General features: G+C 43.7%; 1 protein-coding gene across 2 annotated transcripts in view; it reads left to right on the top strand.

Annotated features, from left to right (window-relative positions):
* Window positions 1-424: 424 nt before the first annotated feature.
* LOC121684282 (transmembrane protein 255B) overlaps window positions 425-23,251 on the top strand; it is an 84,169-nt gene continuing 61,342 nt past the window's right edge. Inside the window, exons 1-3 of one of the 2 annotated variants that reach the window (XM_042064267.1) lie at window positions 425-1,069; window positions 6,113-6,170; window positions 7,032-7,112. In XM_042064267.1, coding sequence (XP_041920201.1) covers window positions 7,103-7,112 — 10 coding nt within the window. In that variant the 5' untranslated portion in view covers window positions 425-1,069; window positions 6,113-6,170; window positions 7,032-7,102. Of the gene's footprint in view, window positions 1,070-6,112; window positions 6,171-6,479; window positions 7,113-23,251 lie in introns of those variants that run through there. The other variant, XM_042064268.1, reaches the window with a different exon arrangement.

Raw genomic sequence — 23,251 nt, forward strand, 5'->3', positions numbered from 1 at the left:
GGGTTGCCGGTTCGAACCCCGACCAGTAGGCACGGCTGAAGTGCCCTTGAGCAAGGCACCTAACCCCTCACTGCTCCCCGAGCACCGCTGTTGATGCAGGCAGCTCACTGCGCCGGGATTAGTGTGTGCTTCACCTCACTGTGTGTTCACTGTGTGCTGAGTGTGTTTCACTAATTCACGGATTGGGATAAATGCAGAGACCAAATTTCCCTCACAGGATCAAAAGAGTATATATACTTATACTTACTATGTATGAATGCTTTTATGTGTGTGCACGTTTGTGTGTATCTGTGTGTGTACCTGTGTCTTTATGTGTGTGTGGGTGTGCGTTTGTGTGTGTGTGTGTGAGTGTGTGCGTTCCTTTGTGTAGGTGATATGGCCCCCCATGAATGGAATTCCACGAAACTTGGCATGCATTCAGAGGGTCATCCTACACTTCAAATTTGTGCAGTTTTTAACCTGTCAGCCAAAGATACCTGCGATTACAACTGTCAGAGCTTTGCCAGATTCTTCAGCAGCACCTCACTCTGCACCAGCCACTTCCCCAGCCACGCCCATTCATCAGGCTCACACTCCTGTCACTCATTCTCTCTACCCTGCCTACTGAGCCCTTACACCTGCAGCTGATCAATCAGCTGATCAGCTGCACTATATCAGGCCTCCCTCCACACACACACTTTGTCTGGCCTTGCCAATGCTGTATGAAGGACCCAGCCAAAGACTTGCTCCCTCGCCTGCTAAATTTTTTGGAAGTGCACGTCGAGCTATGGCAGAGGGGTCTGCGGGGGTATGCTGTCGATTCGACGCAGAAGCATAAAACAGGCATAAGGCATTACAGACCCAACCAAAGTGTTGTTGTCTATATGTCATATCAAAGAAAAAGGATAAATACCCTGTTCAACCTTCTATACCTTTAAGAAAGCCATAACATAATCCATAACATATGATGCTAGTCATCTTGATACTGTAGAACTCCGCTATCTCAGTGTATTGCAATGGATGTACTGCTTAACAGGAAGTTCGGAGCGCGGGCAAAGATGGCGCCCCCCGTGTTTGCACGCAGAATAAGGTAAATATTCAAAGACCAAACCTAACTTTAGCTAACATTAAGGTCAACACATGACAGCAGCTTGCTTTCAGCCTAATGTTACAGTGAATGAGTATGAGCTATGAAGTTACTTCGCATTTCAAAATACTACTAAAAAACAAGCTAACCCCTTTTAAAACATATCCAATTAGATTGTCATTGTATGGTTGTATGCAGTTATACACACTCAAGAATGATACAGTTAAAGAAGCACTATGCAACAATTTTAGCAAAAATGACCTTAATTATGCAGGTTAAGAGTCGTTCTGATGGTTCTACAACACTTTCTGGGTCGTTTGGTGGGTGCTTCATCTCCCCCTATCGCTTCTCAGTGGAAAAAACGAATATGCAACTTTCTGTTCCCGGTCCAAGGAAATCCGGATGTGACTCAGCGGAAGTATCCAATCACGCCTCGAAAATGTAGTCAGATTTGTAGTTTCGAAGAAGACTGCAAAACGGACGCCGACTTGGCTTTGTTGCTGTTGAAATTGTAAGTAGCCTACCCTTGGGTCAACTTCGTTTTTGTAATGTGGTTTGATAGTCTCTTGAACAATGTGTTTTTGCTCGACCGTTTTATTGTGAGCCCTGTATGTGTTTAGCTTGGTTTCTTGATGGCTAGCTCGCTAGTTTAGCGTAGCAGTCACTTGCTACCGAAGCTGCAGGGGGAGCTGTGTCGTGAAAAATGTGAACCCAAATCCGGCGAAAAACCCAGAAACGGCAAAGGAATAACCAGACCTGCATAGGGCTTCTTTAACGTTGCTGAGAACATAGATATATAGAGAATGGCTACAACAGCATCACCGGCGGCCATCTTTAAACAGACAAGCTATCTGGTGGGCTCTGTGGTACCTGATGGCTCTTCTTCTACTAAAGGTAGAACAATGCCCCCAGGCTATAACAATGACACCTTCAGGTCACTACCTGTCATTACAGTGCACCATTGAAACACAATGTTATGAGTTAGCGAGCTGACTGTGGCAAGATGGCCGCGAGGTGCGGACGTCGACCTCCATTGGCCAGCAGCGCGGACGAGACATCTAGCCATTCTATATCTATGACTGAGAAGACTGAATGAGAGGAAGTAGCCGTTAATGTGATGTCTCTGAAGCTAGCACGCAGCTAAAACATGCATGCAAAACGGTACTCCTATCAAATTGTCATATATTTTAATCATGTACATTTCTTGTTTACCTTCAAACCCCACCAGCTAGCACCGTTGGAAGAGCATAGCAGAGGTGCAAGGGAAACATAACTCCAATGTTCTGTGAACTTTGAGAGATGAGACCATTGCAATAAACCATGATTTCACCTGTCATGTGAATTCATCCAAACACTGAACAAACCTGTCTATCTCGGGAACAGAGAAGAAGCTAATGTGAAACTTGAGTGTGTGTTTGTGTGTGATCACATACAGGCCTAGAGACCCAATATTTCTTGAATTCTTAACAAAGGCAATGAGTTAAGTTCAGTTAACAATTGCACCTTAAAAAGTAGAACAAACTCCGTAAAACTAAGTATTGTCAAACAGGCCCAAGAAATAAGACTATTTAACTTATCAGCTTTCACAGTGTGTGGCCCGTGCACACTAGTGCTCTTCACCTCATCTAGCCACCGACCTCGCCTTCTGCCTAATCACATTCCTATCCCCTCACCTCCTGCACATCTCATCCATCTTCACTTGTCCACCCAACATTTCATTCTAACAACTCCTATCGTCTAACCTCTTCCCAGAGGCTGTTATGTTTTCCGCTTACTTACCACAACACACTTCTGTGCAGCCTCCCTCTCCGTCTATGACAAGTTACCTTAATTCACTTCGCAATTGCCTCACCTCACCTCCCAGTTTCCCCTTCCCTTTCAACACCCTCTCTCTCTTCACCCTCCCCTTCACTGTGGTGTTTCCTAATCTCGTCTCCTCTTCTTTGTCCTCGTTACTTCTCCCATGTATGCTCTTTCAACAGGCCCACAATATTGTTAGTAGAAACCCATATTAACAAATGTAACAAATAGTTCAACAAATGTATCAAATAGTTGACCTTGAAGAAGCCATCTTCTTAGAATCATGAAATTGAATGCATGCCCATACAGTATATGCCCAGTCTGTGGTCCCCATAAAATATTGTACCAAATAACTGCTATAAGTCATCACAGGCTTCTCTATGGTGCAGATGTGGGAGAACAAAACATCTTGTTTCCTATACCTAATTCTGTGGTTAAACTGATGTCAAAGTTGTAAAACGCTATAACAAGGGAGAAATTATGTCTCACTTAGGTGACCTGTGTGCTAGGGCCATCATAAATAGAAAATGACAGAGAAAGTAGCTTTTAACAGATTTGGGAGGCATTTACTGTATGTCAAGAATGATAATTTCTTAGTACACTGCTCCTTCTGAGATTCATTGAATTTGGCATCATGTTCCATTCAAAATTCTTTGAACCTTGGTGCTATCTAGTGAAACAGCCCACATTTCGACCAGTTTTGAACTGAACCAAAGATGCACCATCAACCAAGGGTGTTGGATGCATGCATAGGAGATTGATTTGACAGTGGTGCTGTCAAAATGGTAGAAACAAGACCCTGGCTGTAACATTGGTTAAAGAAGCCCTATGCAAGTCTGGTTATTCCTTCGCTGTTTCTGGGTTTTCGTCTGATTTTGGCTGACATTTTTCACGACATAGCTCCCCCTGCAGCTTCGGTAGCAAGAGACTGCTACGCTAAACCCCCACTAGCTAGCGAGCTAGCCATCAAGAAACCAAGCTAAACACATACAGGGCTCACAATAAAACGTTCGAGCAAACACATTGTTGAGACTAACAACTCAAACCACATTACAAAAACGAAGTTCACCCAAGGGTAGGCTACTTACAATTTCAGCAGCAACAAAGCCAAGTCGGAGTCCGTTTTGCAGTCTTCTTAGAAACTACAATCTTACTACATTTTCGAGGCCTTCCGCCGAGTCACATCCGGATTTCTTCGGTCCGGGACCAGAAAGTTGCATATTCGGTTTGTAGCGGTATAGCGGCCTTTAGAAGGAAAAAGTATTTTTGGGTGTTGGGCGCCAGACACTTACAAGAAGTGTCACAGAAAGAAATAGCATAAAAAGACCACTACCTCTACCAGATTTAACACAGCAGCTAGAAGGGACTAGGCTAATGCTAAACCTGTACGGCTAGCTCAGGTGAATCTCAGGAAAAGCAATAGGCAATAGAGACAGAGTCAATCATATACCAAGTGTATTAACCCTGAGCATCAATCATCAGCAGGGGAATAATGACAAAACCCATATGAAAAGAAATAAGGTAATTGTGAAGCCAAAGTCCATCACTAAGAACTCATAAAATAATAATAATGAAAAGAAATCAAACAATTGAGTCAGCAATCAATACGATTGCCACAAAACCCCAGGCTCATGTTCATAAGCAGTACACAGCACAACTCACATTCATCACATAATACATTTCAGTTCAGCTATTAATTCACTCCAACACAACCAGACAAAGCACACCCGACACCTTTAACCGCTGAATGAGTTCAGTGACTGATTCGTCAATCACCAGGAAGATAATTGCAGTCAGTATGTAGCATCAGACCCTGAGAAAACGTTCCAGTGTAGAAGAGCCCATGTATAGTATCTGAATCCCCGAGAAAACGTTACGATATTGAAGAATCTATTTATAGTCTCTCAATCCCGAGCAAACGTTCCAGTGTAGAAGAGCCCATGTATGATATCTGAATCCCCGAGAAAACTTTACGATGTTGAAGAATCTATTTATAGTCTCTAAATCCCTGAGAAAACGTTACGGTCTGTATCTTGTCACAGACAACGACCAGCATACAGAAACGTCGACCACAAAACAGCGAGGCCGATTAAACAGCGTGTGTGCAGCAATTAGTCACCTGAGAGAGAGAGCCAGTCCGCAGAGCAACACCCCTTCGTCCACAAGTGCTTCGGTAGCCAAGTTCCACATTACAATCCGTTTGGACACCAGTCATCCCCAAGTTTACGAGCCTCCGTATACTTTGAGCCGCTACTATTAGTGAGTCGTCCTAGTCTCATTCGCAAGCGAATTGGCCGCCAAACAAAAAGACTCTCGCAACAGGAAGTAAACATGGCTATATTCTATGGAAGCCTACTAGGTCAATCACAGCCAGCCAATGACGTTTACTCAATCAGACTAATAATCAATAGGGACAAGAAAAGTTTAAGATTCAAGTAGCAAAAATAGCACGTTTATAAAAGAGAGAATATGAGAGAGATCAGCTTAAGTTTAGAAAACAGTTTAGGCCTACTCTTGCATAGTAAAGGATCGAGAAAACTTACTATTAAAGAGAAATGGGTAAAGGCTGTTTTAAGAAAATGGGCGGGCATGGTGAAGGCTCCATGACATACGCCACAGGTTTTTCCGCAGAGAAGCACTAGGGGGAGACGAAGCACCCACCAAACGACCCAAAAAGTGTTGTAGAACCATCAGAACGACTCTCAACCTGCATAATCAAGGTCATTTTTGCTAAAATTGTTGCATAGGGCCTCTTTAAGGTGAGTTATGTTATGCTAATTCATTAGTTTTACTCGTGGCAGCAGTTGCTAAGGAGAGAAAACTCATGCTTTCAGCAAAGATTGTAGATAAGTGGACCAAGATACAGTTAGGTCCGGAAGTGGCGTTGCTCACCCTTCCTCTCCTGTAGCATTTGACCAGTGGTTTTCCAGCTGAACTAAGGTAGTGCTTAACTGCTAGCTACTACAATTACTACTATTGTTATCTAGAGTATATTCTAAGGCCATATCATTTGCAGGTCATCTGTCTTATGTGATCATGCAATCAATATTCAAATCAAAACAATTGCACCCTAGACTAAGCTATTTTTAACTAGATACATCAGTTTAGATGATTAGATAATTAGATTATTATTAGACCCCATGTGTTCATGAATTTGTAATGGCAGGAACTGATTTCACCCGCCATGCTCCCCATTGACTTCACGGCTACGGCCTTGGCTTAAAGTAAGCAATTTTGTACTTACAGGCTGTGAAAAGTCATGGAAATTTCATTCAAGGTCTTCAAATTTCTTCAGTGAAAGTAGGTGGGAACCCTGAACTTGCCACAATATTAACATAATAACATTGATTGATTTCATAATATGTTTTGATCAAAATTGCTAAGTATAAGTATATATAATCTTTTGATCCCGTGAGGGGAAATTTGGTCTCTGCATTTATCCCAATCCGTGAATTAGTGAAACACACTCAGTACACATTGAACACACAGTGAGGTGAAGCACACACTAATCCCGGCGCAGTGAGCTGCCTGCAACAACAACGATGCTCGGGGAGCAGTGAGGGGTTAGGTGACTTTCTCAAGGGCACTTCAGCCGTGCCTACTGGTCGGGGTTCGAGTTTTAAGTCCGAAGCGCTAACCAGTAGGCCACGGCTGCCCCTTAAATGTTATGTGGGATGTCTCAGCTTTTTTACACTTATGCAATTCTACTTTTGTTATTTTTGAGTTATTTCACACTACTTGGGCTAGTAGAATACTCTAAAAGCTACCTTGGATGTTGATATTTTATGAAGCCATGAAAAAGTGTTTATATAGGTCATCATATGCTGATGATCCAAACACACATGATCAAATAGTTAGGCCTACTTAAACTGTCTGGTAAAGTTGTCAATCAAATTACCATATCAACTCTTTACTGTGTTTGGGTAAATGCAAAACTATCTCTAGGCTAAATAATTTCCCATTAAAAATATAACCATGCTGTCATGATATATGACATATGCATAAGCATGCAACATGCTATCTGACATATGGGGGGATTTGGTGACTATTGCATTGCACATTGGCTGGGCATGTATACAATATATGTAAACTTTTTACATTGTTTGTCCTTTTTTTTGTTGCTGGAATCATTTTGATTTTCCTTGTTGTGCCCTGAACTTCAAAGAACTCAAGTAAGATAGCCAGCTTGTTTAGGACCCCCTGAACACTATCAACTTTACTGTCTATGAGGGATTTATGCGCCAAGGTAACTCAAATCAATTAATTTTGTCTTGTAAATGATGTCTGAAATAAATGTTGGTTACACTTTACTTGACAGTGTCGACATAAGAGTGACATGACACTGTCATAAACGTGTCATAAATGTTTATGGCATAACGCTTCTGTTATTAAGTGACATTCGGTTTTTGTCATAACAAGTTAGGGTTAGGTTTAGAGTTCGGATTAGGGTTGGGTTAGAGGTTAGAGTTAGGTTTCATGTGAGGTGTCATGACGGTGTCATGTGTTCATGACAGTGTCATGTCACTCTTATGTCGATACTGTCAAGTAAAGTGTTACCTAAATGTTTTAGAACTTAAATGTGGTGTAAGAGTTACTCATCTTGTGAAAATGAGTTGATAAGCAGTAGGCTAGTTGAGTTGGTTAATAAACAGAATAGCTAACGTCGGGATGAACAAGAGACGGTCTACAGAAGTAGCTTGGTTTAGTTTATGATGGTTGTTAGTAGACAAACTGAACAAACATTTCAGATATCCAACTGTTACTAGCAGAGTGAAAGTGAGATTGTGCAGTCTAGATGGAGAAACAGATAAACACAGTAGTAAGATCTAGCTTCTTCCACTTAATAGTAACTAATAGTAATAGTATCCAAGGTTAAAGCCTGTGTTGCAGGTTAACCACCACTGTTGATTAATGGGTACATAAAGCACTCAATATATGTATATCATTTTTAAAAATGTCTCCAAATGGTGTTAAATGCCAGTTTTTGTTATTTTTAGCATTAGCGTTTTTTTTTTTTTTTTTACACAATTCGGTGATGACGTCACTTTGGGGACTACATGATCTGCGCTTCATTCATTTCAATGCATTTCAATGGACATCGCGGTTACACTTTCAACATAACGTTTGTATATTTACACTTCGAATTTCGTCACAGCATTTATATCACAGCTACCCTATGATCTACCAATGGTAATAACGGTCCCTGATATCAATTTAGTAATTTTTTCTGAATTTCGGGAGGTCTTGTTTTGGAGGGTATGTTTTACATTCATTCCTATGGGAAACGGTCGCGGTTACACTTTCAACATAAAGTTTGTATATTTACACTTCGAATTTCGTTACAGCATTTATATGACAACGACCCTATGGTCTAACAAAGATGTCTTCCGATTTTAGTTTAATGCAATTTTCTGATTCTAATGCACCTATTCAGTTCAATGCATTATGCTTATAACGTTACAACACTTTTTTTGTTACTGTCAGTGAACAGCACCGAGTGAAAGTCAACATTTTCTTTATATCTAGTGATGGTGATCATGTCGTTGGTTCAGATAAGTAGGCTACCCATAAGTAGGCAAACGTAGTCAGAAGATCAGAATATAAAGCATCATGATAGCTAGCTATGGGCTAACTTTCCAGTCCCACCTGTGAGCCACCCCTGTTGTTGCAAATTTAGCTTCTAGCCGCCGCCGATTAGGCTGGTCGTGTCTTCAGCATGGATATTTTCGATAACTACTGCTCGTGATTGATTGCCATTGACATCGTCAGGGTACGACTTACCAAAGAGGGAGATAATATGGGCAAGTCGCAGTTTTGCAGGTGCTTGTGTGGGCTGTGCCGTCCCGATGGAAACTGTGGTGGAGAGCTGCAGTAACTAGGGAAGCGAGTGTATTTTGGCCGCTGGTCGAGGAGCTCCCCCCGTGACCAGCATATGACATGATCTATCTAGCTATCTATCTACCTGTCTATATACATCTATAGCCTATCTATTTATCTATAATCTGCGCTATCTACTGCTGAACAATCCCTTACTCGTCTCCCTTTACTCCTCTCGTTACTCTCAAGGGTCTCAAGGTGGGCTTTGGTCTGTAGCCTCCCCAAGGTGACGTAATGCAATGCATTGTGGGGGAAAGGAGAATCACTTCAAACGCTGTGAAATAGTACCTGCTTTTTCGTATTATATTCCGTTTTGTGATGCCCAACAACATCAAATACAATGGATAACAGTTTAAATGTGTATTACCAACAAGCAAATTGTGCAAATTCGTTGGAAAATGAACCCTGCAACACAGCCTTTAAGCCTTTCTTATCCCTTAAAAACTTTGAGATGGCTATTCATGCCTTTATATCCTCCCGCCTAGATTACCTGCCTTTAACTTGTTCAGAACGCTGCAGCCCGCCTTCTAACCAAAACACGAAGGTGTGAGCATATTACACCAGGGGCCTGTACTACGAAGGGAGCTTAACCTACCCAGATGTAACCCAGGGTTACTTTGTTAAACCAGGGTTGACAAAACCTGGTTATCTTAAGTGGTGTTAATCGGTACTACGACGCTGATTATGAAGTTGATTTGTTGAGCCGGGGTTAACCTGTGCGCGTTCACATAAAAGGGGCGGGTTGCAGCGCAAGTCACCACTTTCAATGATGACGCGATCACCTTATTTTACGGATGAGGAATGCACAATTATTATGACAAGTTATGAGGAATTAAAACCCACTCTACGACAAAAATCAAATACGTCGGCAGTGAGCAAAGCAAGGCTTTTGGCAACGTATTACAGATCGGGTAGCCTAAATGCCTAAAAGTAAAGTTTTATTCCCACATGTTCTTCAAATATGTGTTACTGAGGATTAGTAGCTTGCGGAATGTCTGAAATGAGTTGAAAGAATTAAATAGCCTAATTTGAGTTCATAGAAAGGCCTACAGATGCAACCCAATTCAGAAGTGGGCATATAGATTACAGTAATAAGGATAATTGAATGTTTAAGTAGCCCCCATTGACTGATTTAGTGTATGCCTAATCCTGTGAACATTTCAGATGCAACACCATTGCCAAACGCACATGGCAGCAGGTGAAAATGAAACACAAAAACATTATTCAGAATAGTAGGTTTATATAGTTATAGCTTGCATTAATATTTCTTAATTATGAAAACATGTATGCCTAGCTTATAGCCTTCACTTGGCCTCTGTTTTACAGCTAACAAGAAACAGGTGTCTTCGGACAGTACTGTAGGAGGAAAGGCACCAGAGTGTTTTACAGTAGCAGAGGAGTTGGCCATCGCAAATAATAGTGGAAGGCTGATTATGGAGGGGGTTGAGGGAGGCATTCGGTCGGATTCTGGTGCTGTGGAAATGTGTAGCCTTTATGTGCAGGGTACAGTAATATGACATTCAATTCAACAAGTTTGTTAAAATGGTGATTTTTATTTATTAGGCCTACTGTAGGCTATGTCCGATTTATTTTATGCTATTCTTGCTCAGATGTTCAGCGTACTGTAGGCCTATGTCCGATTTATTTTCGGACATACAGTATTCTTGCATCACCGATTGAATACATGAATGTCCACATACGGGCATTGCTATGAGACGTCTTCCTAGATCATCTGACAAAGATAACGAATTCCCTCGGCTGACAATCTATATCTTCATAGAGAATATCGTCCGGGTAGGCTATATATATTTTCTGGCGGTCTCTAAAACCCCTTGCCCTGCGAAGAGAGTCCCTCATGATTTGCGCTCCAATGTCGTATGGATCATCCAGGTACGCCGACATGTCTCGGGAGAAACTGTTAGTGGAGGGGTGGTACTTATAAAGGGTGTGGTTAACGGAAACCTCGGGTTAACCAAGAACATAACCTGGTCGGAGGTTTGAGATGCAGCGTAAATTGCCATGGCAGCATACCTCGGTTAAAACCTATCCACCTTTCGTCGTACGGGTTAATCGGGAAGTTACGCCACACGTGATCAAGTTACTCTCGAAGTTACCCAGATAAGCCAGAAACCCTGCTTCGTAGTACAGGCCCCAGTGCTTGCAGCCCTTCACTGGCTCCCTGTCCGTTTTAGAATACATTTTGAAGTTCTTTTATTTGTTTTTAAATCTTTACATGGTCTGGCCCCACTGTACATAGCAGATCTCCTGAATGTGCAGACATCCTCTAGGGCTTCTAGGTCTGCTGACCAACTCCGGCTGGTTGTGCCTCGTTCTAGGCTAAAGAGCAGAGGGGACCGAGCTTTTGCGGTGATTGCACCAAAGCTCTGGAACGAGCTGCCCCAACATATACAGTACGCCTGGCTCCCTCCTTGAGTGTTTTTAAATCTCACTTAAAAACTCATTTTTATGCCCTGGCGTTTAACAGTCTGATTGTCCTATGTATTTATTTGTTTGTATGCCTGTAATTATTGTTATCCTCACTTTTTGTTGTCTACCAAGTCGTACTAACTTGCCTGTCCAGCACTTTGGTCAGCTGTTGTTGTTTTTAAAGTATAAATAAACGTGACTTGACTAGATGGCTGTTGTAGTGCTGTTAATGAGATGTTTTATTTAGCCTAGTGTATAGGCTATTATTTAGCATGTAAGTTTTTTTTTTTTTTTTTTTTTTTTTTTTTTCCTTATCAAAAGTGAGGGTGTCTATTGCCATTTCTTCAAAACTGCGGGTGTTACAGTATATGCCCCGTATCGGTGACCGTGATTTGTTCAAGTAAGAGTTGTTCCTGGACCAACATTCTAAAGACGTCCTGGACCAACAACTCTTCAACCAATCACAGCCTTGTGATGTCATCAATGTGAGTCTTCTGCTTCTCCCATTGCCATTTTGAATTTTCCCTCCAGAAACAACCAGTGGATCACCAACTTGTATTAGCTTCCTACATTAGCTTCCTAATAGGTAATTCAGTGGTTATGCATCTTTTAAATAACTTATTTCGAATGGATACAGTAGTTGAAGTAGCTTTGAAGCTCATTTAGCAATCTTGGTGCCGCTGTTATTATGTTAGAGGCTAGGCTAGGGAACATAAATTTATGCTACCAAATTAGCTTGCTAATAGGGAGGTGCAGCATGCAACTATATGAAGTGCCAAGCCAGTGTTATGTTAGTTCACTTGCTAAGGAGCACACTTTTGGACTATTAATGTAGCTTGGTAATAGGCTAAAGCAGTAGCTTTTGTTTGTACATGGTCCTGAAGCGACGTTGCCATGTTGGTCTTGGACCGTCTTTACAATGTTGGTCCAGGACCCACATTGTCATGTTGGTCTAGGACCCACATTGTCATGTTTGTCCAGGACCGTCTTTACAATGTTGGTCCAGGACCGACATTGTCATGTTTGTCCAGGACCGTCATTACAATGTTGGTCCAGGACCCACATTGTCATGTTTGTCCAGGACCATCTTTACAATGTTGGTCCAGGACCCACATTGTCGTGTTGGTCCAGGACTGTCATTACAATGTTGGTCCAGGACCGTCTTTAGAATTTTGGTCCAGCACTGTTTTTACAATGTTAATCCTGGACCAACACCGCCATGTTGATCCTGGACCAACATTGTAAAGGCGGTCCTGGACCAAAATGATGGTCACTCCTGGAAGATGTACAACAAACAAAAGTGACTGCTTTAGCCTATTACCAAGAAGAGACCCAATAGTTGATATAGCTTTGAAGCTCATTTAGCAATCTTGTTGCCATGGTAATTAGTGCTAATGTTAGCTGCTAGGCTAGGTAAAATACAAAAAAATAGCTTGCTAATAGGCAATACAAATCGGTCAGTTGTGCCATGTTTAAACCTTTTATACAATAAGCTGCAAACATTTTTTGTCTGCTTTGTTTATTCCAGGCCCATTATAGGGAAGTTTGTCCCTGTACATCACAGGGAAGTTGGTCAAGGTCCATCACAGTGAAGCTGGTCCAGGCCCATCACAGAGAAGTTGCTTCATGTCCATCACAGGGGAATTGGTCCAGGTCCATCATAAGGAAGTTGACCCAGGTCCATCACAGTGAAGCTGGTCCAGGTCCATCACAGGGATGTTGGTCCAGGCTCATCATAAAAAAAATTGTCCAGGTCCATCACAGGGAAGCTGGCCCAGGTCCATCATAAGAAATACCAGTCTGCACACACTCTGCTTTGGTCTGGACCCATATGGATGGTCAAGCGATACATCACTGTTTCAATTTAATTTTCTCCTCATTAATCTGTAAATACTATAATTAAAGGGGGTGGGACAGCAGTTTAAGAAATATTTTTAGTGGGGAATTTACTTTTACCATGTTAAGCTATGGAGACTGACTGAGTGTGGGTCGTTAAGGGCACTTATTTGGAAAAATAAAATATATTTCAATATAAGTGTCAAAATTGTTTTTTTTTTTTCTGTCAATTTTGGATATGTACATCTATTTCAAAATATATTGTGAAAATATTTTTCAAATATTTTTTTTGTGTATGGGGAACATTATATTAATGTGAACACTTACTTTTACAGCTATAAAAATGGCAGAATCATTGTGAGGTGGGCTACATGCTTCACAATGACGGCAAAGAGTTGTCATCGTTATGTGCTTTATCCATCGGACAACGCAGCTTTCTGCGGCAAGACACGCATGCTGCTTGACTTGGTTCCACTTCCTATATACCACATAAAGATAATACTGGAAATTTAAATGAAGGATCAATATTCGGTTTTCCTTTCTTTAATTTTAAAATATGCAGTCCTCGGTCGGGTATATTTTATAATATTTTATAACATATCATTAATGGCACTTCCAAAAGTTTTTATTAGATAGATTGGTGCTGGGTAATAAGTCTTAGTGAATGTCTGATAACAACTCTTTCCTGTCATTGTGAAGCGTGTAGCCCACCTCAATCATGGGACTGTCATGTGGCTCACACTGTCCATTCACTTCCCCCTATTGATGGACATTGCTAGGCAAGCTTCAAAGTGCCTCATAAACAAACCACAGTATATCGGTTTCTAAATCTGCAGTCAGAAAGTCCCCAAATAATGTATGCAAGATCAGCCACTGTTTCCAAATAGGAAATGTGACTCAACTGTACAATAGTTCAAAAATTACCCAAAAAGAAAAAGTTAAAGGCTATATTGGGAGAAGTTATACTGATGTCCCTGACTCTATAGCGATGTTAACTGTTCTTTTGTGACACATTATGTTACAATAAATCGTGAATGATATTCTACAGTATGTTGCCACTGTCATTCCACAATCTACCCCAAACTCTTTTGCAACCAAAAAACATGATTCTCTGAGATTGTAAAATAATTATATATGGCTTAGTGACACCTATACAGGTAAATTCAGAGATTCTTAGAAAAGTGTATGACTCCATTCTCTAACAACTTGTAAAGGGACTTTTTTTGCACAATCCCAGATACATGAAAAAACAAGCAAAAGTGTTTAGGAAAAAGTCCACACACTCCTTGGTATTTTCTTTTCTTGATTTTATTTTCTCATAGTTTGGCAAGACGTTATGACCTTGATTGTTCTTCCTCAGATTCACTGCAAACACAGGCATTGCACATGGTCTAAATCACCTGGCCTACAGTATAGGGGGGAGCCAGCTCAGTGACTCATTAACCCTTACATGTATGGCAGGCAAGCTTGTGGCGTGACTAATGCCAAACAAATGCATAAGAACATTATAAGAAACATTAGTAGAACTTTATATAAGACCAAAACAGATCTCTAGTGTATACAAATGCAGATTTGAAAAAATATACAGTTCAATCATTCATTAGACTTTCTGTTCACAGTCCATATTACAATTTCATATTACAGAAAAGGTCTGATTACAAAATCTTCATTAAGCCCTCTTGGGGCTAAAGTTCCCTGGTGGTAGATCTAAAAAGCCTCTCTTTTTAAAAGCTGACTGTCTATGTCCCCTCCTCTTCGGTGGTTTTTGACTTGTTCTATCCCTGAACTTCCAAATTTGTTTAAATGAACCGCCAGGGGACTCATGATTGTTTCTGATGTTGCTTCTGTGTTCACATTCTTGTCTTCAGAGCCCTGCGTGTTTTTCCTACATATGCTTTCCCACAGGGACATTTGATCAAATATACCTAATTAGTAGTGCTGCGTGTGATTTTTCCTTTAACCCATAGTTCTTTTCCTGTTATAGGGTGATTAAAGGAGTGACATTTGTGTGTGAAATTGTCCTGTGCTCAGTGCCCACATGGGTAATTTCCATCTGGAAATATTGCGGTGTTGGTGCAGGTGGGCAATCTGTTTTCATAGTCTCTGATGTTGTCTGGCCTCTTGTAGAAAATTATAAATAAATATAATATAAAATAAAATATATACAAAAAATATATATTGACAAATATATATATTTTTGACACTTAAAATATAATTCAATATATTCTTCCAAATAAGTACTCTTACCGACCCACACTCCATCAGTCTCCATAGCTTAACATGGCAAAAGTCATTCCCCTACTAATCTTATCTTTCTTAAACTGCTGTTCAATGTCCCACCCCCTTAAATTATAGTACAAACAGATTAATGAGGAGAAAATTAAATTGAAACAGTGATGTATCGCTTGTGTAGCAGACGTTGCTGCCATTGCACAAGGCTATTGACCATTCATTTGGGTCCAGAGCAGAGTGTCAAGTCAAGTCAAGTCGGCTTTATTGTCAATTTCTTTACATGCACTGGTCATACAAAGAATTGAAATTTCGTTTCTTACTTTCCCATGCAGACATAGACATACTTTAAATACAGACATAGACATACTTTAGACATAGACATAGCCATAGACAATAAAAAATGAAAATATACAGACATACCACATACAGACATTAAAGTGCAAGACTGAAATATAGAACATATATTAGAATATAGAACAGGGGTCCCCAACCTTTTATGTACCATGGACCGGTTTGATTCCTAATTTTTTTTTCACGGACCGGGGGGGTGTAAGATCTCTTGTGAAAAACGTGAACTTGAAGAAGTTAAAATTGAACAATATGAACTATGAATATTGAACAACTTGAAGCTACATCTATAAGTGTGAACATGCTTAACAAAATATGGGAATAAAACATGGGAACTAAACGTGCATTACGAATATAATCAGTGGGAGCCCTGCTTGTTTCCCTGCAACAAGAAGCTTCCATCTGGGGGTGATGGAAGACAGTGACACCCTCACTGTGTTTGAAATGTCCAGTCGATTGCGCAATTTGTCTAGTTGCAGTCATTGCCGAAAACCCGGCCTCGCATAGATACGTGGTGGGAAACGTTTTCAGCGCTTTTACGGCTATCTCGGGATATTCTGCTTTGGTTTTGATCCAAAAACCCGCCAGAGAGGTTTCCTTATACACACTCTTAAGACCACCGTCATTTGCAATTTCGATCAACTGCTCTTCCTCCTGCGCTGACAAGTTAGGACTATTCGGGATATTGACAAATGGGTTGCGGACCCACTCATTGGTTTGCCGTGAATCTTTGAAGGATGGGAAGTAACGCTCAAACTCATTTGAGAGCGCAACAAGGTGATCGCGCACCAGCTGCGAGAGAAAGGGCCCTGCCTCAGTCTCTCCCAAAACCCCCACTACTTTTTGGAACATATCAAATACACCCCGGTCCACTCGTCGTCCCTACAAATCAAGCTTGGCTTTAAATGCAACGACTTTATCTGCCAGTTTAAAGACAGTCGTCATTCTCCCCTGGAGTGACAGGTTGAGGTCATTAAGCAACCCGAATATGTCACACAGGTAAGCGAGTTTTGACACCCAGTCCTCATCACTAAAATGTGCAGCTAACGGTGACTTTTTTTCTGCTCTCGCAACTCAAACACTCTGGCCAGTGACCTGCTAAAGATGCTTGTTTTTTGTTGCTCATTCTAGCAGTTTAGCTAACTTCGTGTGACACTACCGTTCGCCAAGAACTGATCAAGTGAAGTGAGCTGACCTGAGGCTGTGCAGCGCTGAAGGCAATATGTAAAAGTGTTGAAGGCGGGACAGACAGACGTACCGTAAGAATGCAAACATGCGTGGAATCAAACAACTGCATATAGGCCTATGCCATGTAAAAACAACTGCATATAGGCCTATGCCATGTAAAAACAACTGCATATAGGCCTATGCCATGTAAAAACGTGACATTATTGCAAATTAAATTTAGTTTAGTTTGCATGCATTTTTTTTTTAAACTCATGTCGTAGGCTACGGCCCGGTTAGGAATGTCCTGCGGTCCGGTGGTTGGGGACCGCTGATATAGAATATATATAAAAAAAATAGAGGTAGTCGTGTTGTATATTTACATAGCAGCATTGTGGCAGAGTGATAAATAACATTGATAGCATTTACATGAAGTTTAAACTTGTGCTTGTGTGTACTGTATATTTACATTGATATGCAGTCATTTCAAGTATATCAGGCTTGATATGATTAGACTGCGCAGTCACAGTGCAGTTCCACAGGGCGGTCCTGGGGTGGGTTAGGGTAGACAGGATCCTAGGTTCCTGGCTGGCTGGTGGGTGGGGGGGCTGTCAATGATGGGAGAGTGGGTAGAGTGTTCAGCATCCTGATTGCTTGGTGGATGAAGCTACTTGCAAGTCTGGTGGTGTGGGAGCGGAGGCTCCTGTACCTCTTTCCAGAGGGCAGGAGGCTGAACAGTTCGTGTGCAGGGTGGGTTGTGTCCTTGACAATCATTAGTGCTTTGCGGGTGAGGCGGGTGGTGTAAATGTCCTGCAGGGAGGGGAGTGGTGCTCCAATGATCCTCTTAGCTGTGTTAACAATGCACTGGAGGGTCTTCCTGTTCTGATCTGTGCAGCTTCCGCCCCACACTGTGATGCAGCTGGAGACGATGCTCTCGATGGTCCCTCTGTAGAATGTGGTCATGACTGGAGGCGGGGCACTTGCCTTCTTCAATTTGCGCAAGAAGTAGAGGCGCTGCTGGGCTTTCTTCGCCAGTGATGCTGTGTTGGTGGTCCAGGAGAGGTCGTCGCTGATGTGCACCCCCAGGAATTTTGTGCTGCTCACTCTCCACAGCATCTCCGTTGATGGACAGTGGTGGCAGTTGTTTGTGGCCTTTCTGAAAGTTGACAACAATCTCCTTGGTCTTGCTGACATTCAGCAGGGGGTTGTTGTCTTTGCACCATTTGGCCAGCAGGTCTACTTCTTCTCTGTAGTGAGCCTCATCGCCCTTAGTGATGAGGCCCACCAGTGTTGTGTCGTCCGCAAACTTCACCAGATGGTTGGAGCTGTGAGTGGTTGTACAGTCATGTGTTAGCAGTGTGAAGAGCAGAGGGCTGAGCACACACCCAAAATGTCTGTAAAAACATCCTTCAGCTCTTCTGCACAGTCCTTCAACACTCGGCCTGGTATGTTGTCTGGGCCTGCTGCTTTGCGTGGGTTAATGGTGGCTAGTGTCCTCTTCACGCTGGCAGAGGACAGGTACAGGGGTTGGTCGTGGGGGGGAGGTAGGGATTTCTGTGGGTAAGTGTCATTTTGTGCTTCAAAACGGGCGAAAAAACTGTTCAGGTCATTTAGCAGAGAGGTGTTGTTCTCACAGCTCCGTGGCGCAGGCTTGTAGTCAGTGATGGCCTGTATGCCCTGCCACAGGCTCTGTGCGTCTCTGCTGTCTTTGAAGTGTGTTGTTTTTTTGTCTGTGTAATCCTTTTTTGCCTTCCTGATGCCCTGGGACAGGTTAGCCCTCGCTGTTCTTAGGCCAGCTACATCTCCAGCTCTAAAGGCTTTGTCTCTGGCCCTCAGCAGTCTGTGGACGTCTCCTGTCAGCCATGGCTTCTGGTTGGCCCGAGTGGTGATGTGTTTTATTTCTGTAACATCATCGAAGCATTTGGTGATGTAGGAGGTCACAGTGTCTGTGTATTCCTCAATGTCAGTGTGGTTGTTGTGGGTGGCAGCTGTTTTGAAAATATCCCAGTCTGTTGTTTCAAAGCAGTCCTGAAGTTGTGAGACGGCCCCCTCGGTGTGTGTGCAGACTGCAGAGTGCTATTTCTTATGATGGACCTGGGCCAGCTTCCCTGTGATGGACCTGGACCAACTTTCTTATGATGAGCCTGGACCAACATCCCTGTGATTGACCTGGACCAGCTTCACTGTGATGGACCTGGGTCAACTTCCTTATGATGGACCTGAACCAGCTTCACTGTGATGGACCTGGACAAACTTGAAATAAACCTGGAATAAACAAAGCAGAACAAATATTTTGCAGCTTATTGTATAAAGGTTTAAACATGGCAATTTTCTCAGAAATGTAGGAAGAAAAAAAAATCAGTCTAACGACAACTGACAGATCTGTATTGCCTAATAGCAAGCTATTTTTTTGTATTTTACCTAGCCTAGCAGCTAACATTAGCACTAATTACCATGGCAACAAGATTGCTAAATGAGCTTCAAAGCTATATCAACTATTGGGTCTCTTCTTGGTAATAGGCTAAAGCAGTCACTTTTGTTTGTTGTACATCTTCCAGGAGTGACCACCATTTTGGTCCAGGACCGTCTTTACAATGTTGGTCCAGGATCAACATGGCGATGTTGGTCCAGGATTAACATTGTTTCACTAGTTCGCCCTTCGATATGATTGCTTCAGCTAGACTAGAATGTATGGGAGAAGTGCGTGTTTGGCGAGGTAGCTGTCCGTGGTCCTGGAGTGCCTGGAGCGGAGATCGCGATAGAGCGATGACCGCTTGCACCCCAAAAGATCACAGAGAAAGCCGCTACCGAGTACATAAGTGCTTGCTGAGCGAGTCATAAATCTGCTAGATTGGAGCGGATGTAAGACTGGTAGGCATCCGAGGACCAACGGCCCAGTATTTTAATTTGTTGTTCCGATAAGCCGTTGAGCGCGGCTGTTGTGGCAGCTCCTATCCTGAAGGAGTGTGCGGAGTAGCGGTCCGTGGGAAAACCAGATTTGACTAGAATGGTTTTTAAGAGTGTCTGGAACCTGTGGCGAGTGATGGGTAGCCCTTCATCTGACACGAAGAGCGGGCTAGTAGACGAAGCTTGAGCTGACCGATATGAGATGTAGTGAGATAGGTATTGGAAAGGCTGAAGATCTGAGGCGGAGTTAAAAATGAATATGGAGTGTCCTTTTCGGAACTGGTCGGTTTTACTTTGTTTGATGGTAAATCGAATGGTCTTGGTCTAGCTGCTCTAGATCTGCGATGCACGGGTGGACATCGGGAATGAAGAGGGACGAAGGGCATGTAAACTCGCTACATCTCAGCAGCCCAAAAAAGGCCAGTAGAAACATAACGGAGATGGTGAAATCGGAATGCGTTGAAATGAACCCTTTGCGAAGGGTAGCGCGGCAGGTGGTGAGAATGCTTGAGGTAATGGGAAGGCGGGAGTCTTGGGGGACTGGCTGTTGCCAACGGATACCTTTAATTAACAAGCCTATCCTGGTGTCGGAGAAAGAAGGGCAGTCCAGTAGGACTGCATGGTCCTGGGTGCGAGGGCTTGAAGGGCTAGGTCGGCCGTGATGGGCTGAAGGTAGCTGAGGGGGTGGTTTATAGGAAGATGGTCTCCGAAAAGCTGGGGAGTGGAGTAGGGTACGGGTCCGCCTCTGGAGCCAAGCTTCTGAATCTCTGGAAATGCGCGGCTCTTATAATAAACTGGTAGCTGGCTGCTATCCAGATTAGACGCCTGATAAGAGGGGAAAGCGCAGGCGATTTTGAGCACGAGTTATTAATGACGTGCACTACGGCTTCGTTGTCGCTGTGGATTAGCACGCTCCTGGAGGTCCACTCCTTCCCCAAGAGTAGGGCCGCGATGACTACAGGGTAGAGTTCGAACGCGGCTGACGATTCGTTTTCGGTTGTTAGCTCTCTGAACTCTAGTGGCCACGGGGATGCAAACCAGCGCCCTTTGAAAAAGCCTCCGAAGCCTATTGAGGGGTCTGCGTCAGTGTATAACTGGAGGTCTTCTGGAGATGATTGGCAGTCGTCGTAGAACATGCACAGGCCATTCCATTCGTCTAAAAACAACCTCCAGAGTTTGAGATCGGCCAGACACTGGGCATCTAGAGATATGACGTCTTCGAGAGATGGGGTTGCTGAGGCGCAGTTTAGGAGATGCAAGATGAAAGGGCGGCCCTGGGGAACGAGTCGCATGGCGAAATTGAGGTGGCCTAGAAGGGATAGAACTTCTTGTTTGGTGTGAGATGGTGATGTTATAAACTTGTTCAACAGTAAAGAGATTCTGTCTTTTTTCTCTTTAGGGAGAGATGAAGAGAATTCCTCGGTATCTAAAATGATGCCGAGGAATTCGAGTCTGGATAAAGGACCGCACGTCTTCTCGACTGAGAGTGGGACTCCCAGTTTGTTGAATACGTCAACTATCGTAGAAATGCCTAGGGCCGGTGGGTAGGAATGGGGGATAACTACGAGAAAGTCGTCCAGAAAATGAACGAGAAATGGGAGCTTATAATTATTTTGGAGAATCCAGAACAGGGCTTCTGATAGCGTATCAAAAATTTTGGGACTGCAGCGGCAGCCGAAGGTGAGGCGAACTGCGAAATAGTATCTCTTACGCCATTTGACTCCGAAGAGGTGCCAGAATTCAAGATTGATGGGCATGACTTTGAAGGCTGAGGTGATGTCCGCTTTAGCTAGCCAGCAACGTCTGCCTGCCTTTTTAATCAGAGCGATAGCGTCGTCGACGGAGTGGTAGTGCAGCGAGAACTCTTCTAGTGGAATCAAACTGTTAATGCTGGGAGTGGTACTATTGTGCGGAGCTGAAAGGTCGATGATAAGTCTCTTTTTCCCTGAGTATTTGCGCGTAGCTACGCCTATGGGGTTGATCCTGTAGACTGGGAATGGAGGCTTGGTGAACGGACCGATCATAAAACCGGATTCGACCTCTTTGCTTAGGAGTGAGGTGACCACCTCCGGATCTTCGACGGCGGATTGAAGGTTTTTACAAACGAAAGACTCTTTAGGTCTTGCTAAACACCTGGATGGAACCCGTGCGTCAACCCCGAAGTCAAATAGTCGCAAAATTCCCTATTTGGATTGGACTGGAGTTCTGAATGGAGAGCAGGAACAATGATTGGAGTAGAGAGGTACTTTTTAAACTTTTTATTTATGTTCTTGAGTGCGGAACAGACTGACTTGTCGTGAGCGCCTGCGCAGTAGCTGCAAACGTGGAGGTAACGGCAGGAGGATTGGCGACACTGAGCAAAGTTAAATCTTCAGCAGATTTCTCGACCTTTCCAGGAATGCTCGTCTTCTTCCCTGGCTTCTCCTGCCGAAGCATCGGGGATGCGGGGAACATAGGATGAGGATTTCGGGGCTGTGGAGCTGGTGCTGGGGAGTTGGTGGTCAGGGTTGACTAGTGGACACTCAACCGTGCCTTGACTGGGGCTATTGCAGAGGGGACAAGATGGCTTAAGTCCTAGGAAAACGCGGTTATGGAGCTCCATATCGAGCGTGCCCCAGTAGGGGTTTTGGTTCCAGAGGCCGACTCTGGCGGCGCATTTTGCTGAAAACAGCCGGTGGTACGTATAAAAATGGGCTCCCCCGTAGGACACGGCTAGGCCGGCGATGATGGCCGGGTAGTCATTTAACTCTTTGCGTCTGCTGGGGAACACGTAACAGATGACTTCTGTGTAGTTGGTAAAAGCTACGGTGAACTCGGGAAATGACAGAATTTTTGATGCTGGGCCAGAATGTTTTAAAGACAAACCAGTTCGCCGCACACTAAATCCCGGTTATGAGAGGGAATAGGGAGGGAGGGAAGAATGGTAGAAAGGTCTACGTCTGCACCTGACAAAATGAGGTTCCTGGTGGACGCTGTGACTGGTGGTGGTTCGAATGCTGCAGCGTGAGGAGGCGGTGGCATGGCCTTTGCTGTGGCTAATGAATAGCTTGGAAGCCGGAACGGGACGTCGTGGTCCGCGGCGCTCGCTGAGTGCGAATGACCCGCTGCGGCGGGCTGGTCTAGGGGAAGAGATGGGAAGGGGGGAGGGAGGGAGCGGTCGCTGATGCGACCGGAAGTGGAGCGACCTGGGACAGGGTCGCGGGGAGTGGGACGGGGAAGGAAAGAGGGTTAGGGGGGAGTAGCGATGCGGTCGCTATCGGCGCCGGCTGAGACCAGGTGCTCGCTAGCTCGTAAGAGAGATGGGGAGCCAGCGAGTTGAATCTTCGAGCTGACGCTTCGTGAGTTGAGGCGTGTTGTACAGACGTGGCTCCCGGAATGGAAAGGGGAGGGGGAAAAGGGGGGAGGGAGGGAGCAGTCGTCGGAACGACTGGAGGTGGGGCAGCCCTGGACCGAGTCCTGGCTAGGGGAGGTGGATGGGGGAGGGAAAGAAGGGGTGGGGGGTTAGACGCGGTCGCTACCGGGGCCGTCTGGAGAAGTGGGGTCGGACCCGGAACTACGGTGGAGATGCTGCGGGAAGAAAGTCGGCGGGAAGGA

Source organism: Alosa sapidissima, chromosome 15, assembly GCF_018492685.1.
Source record: "Alosa sapidissima isolate fAloSap1 chromosome 15, fAloSap1.pri, whole genome shotgun sequence".
Classification (NCBI taxonomy): Eukaryota; Metazoa; Chordata; class Actinopteri; order Clupeiformes; family Clupeidae; genus Alosa; species Alosa sapidissima.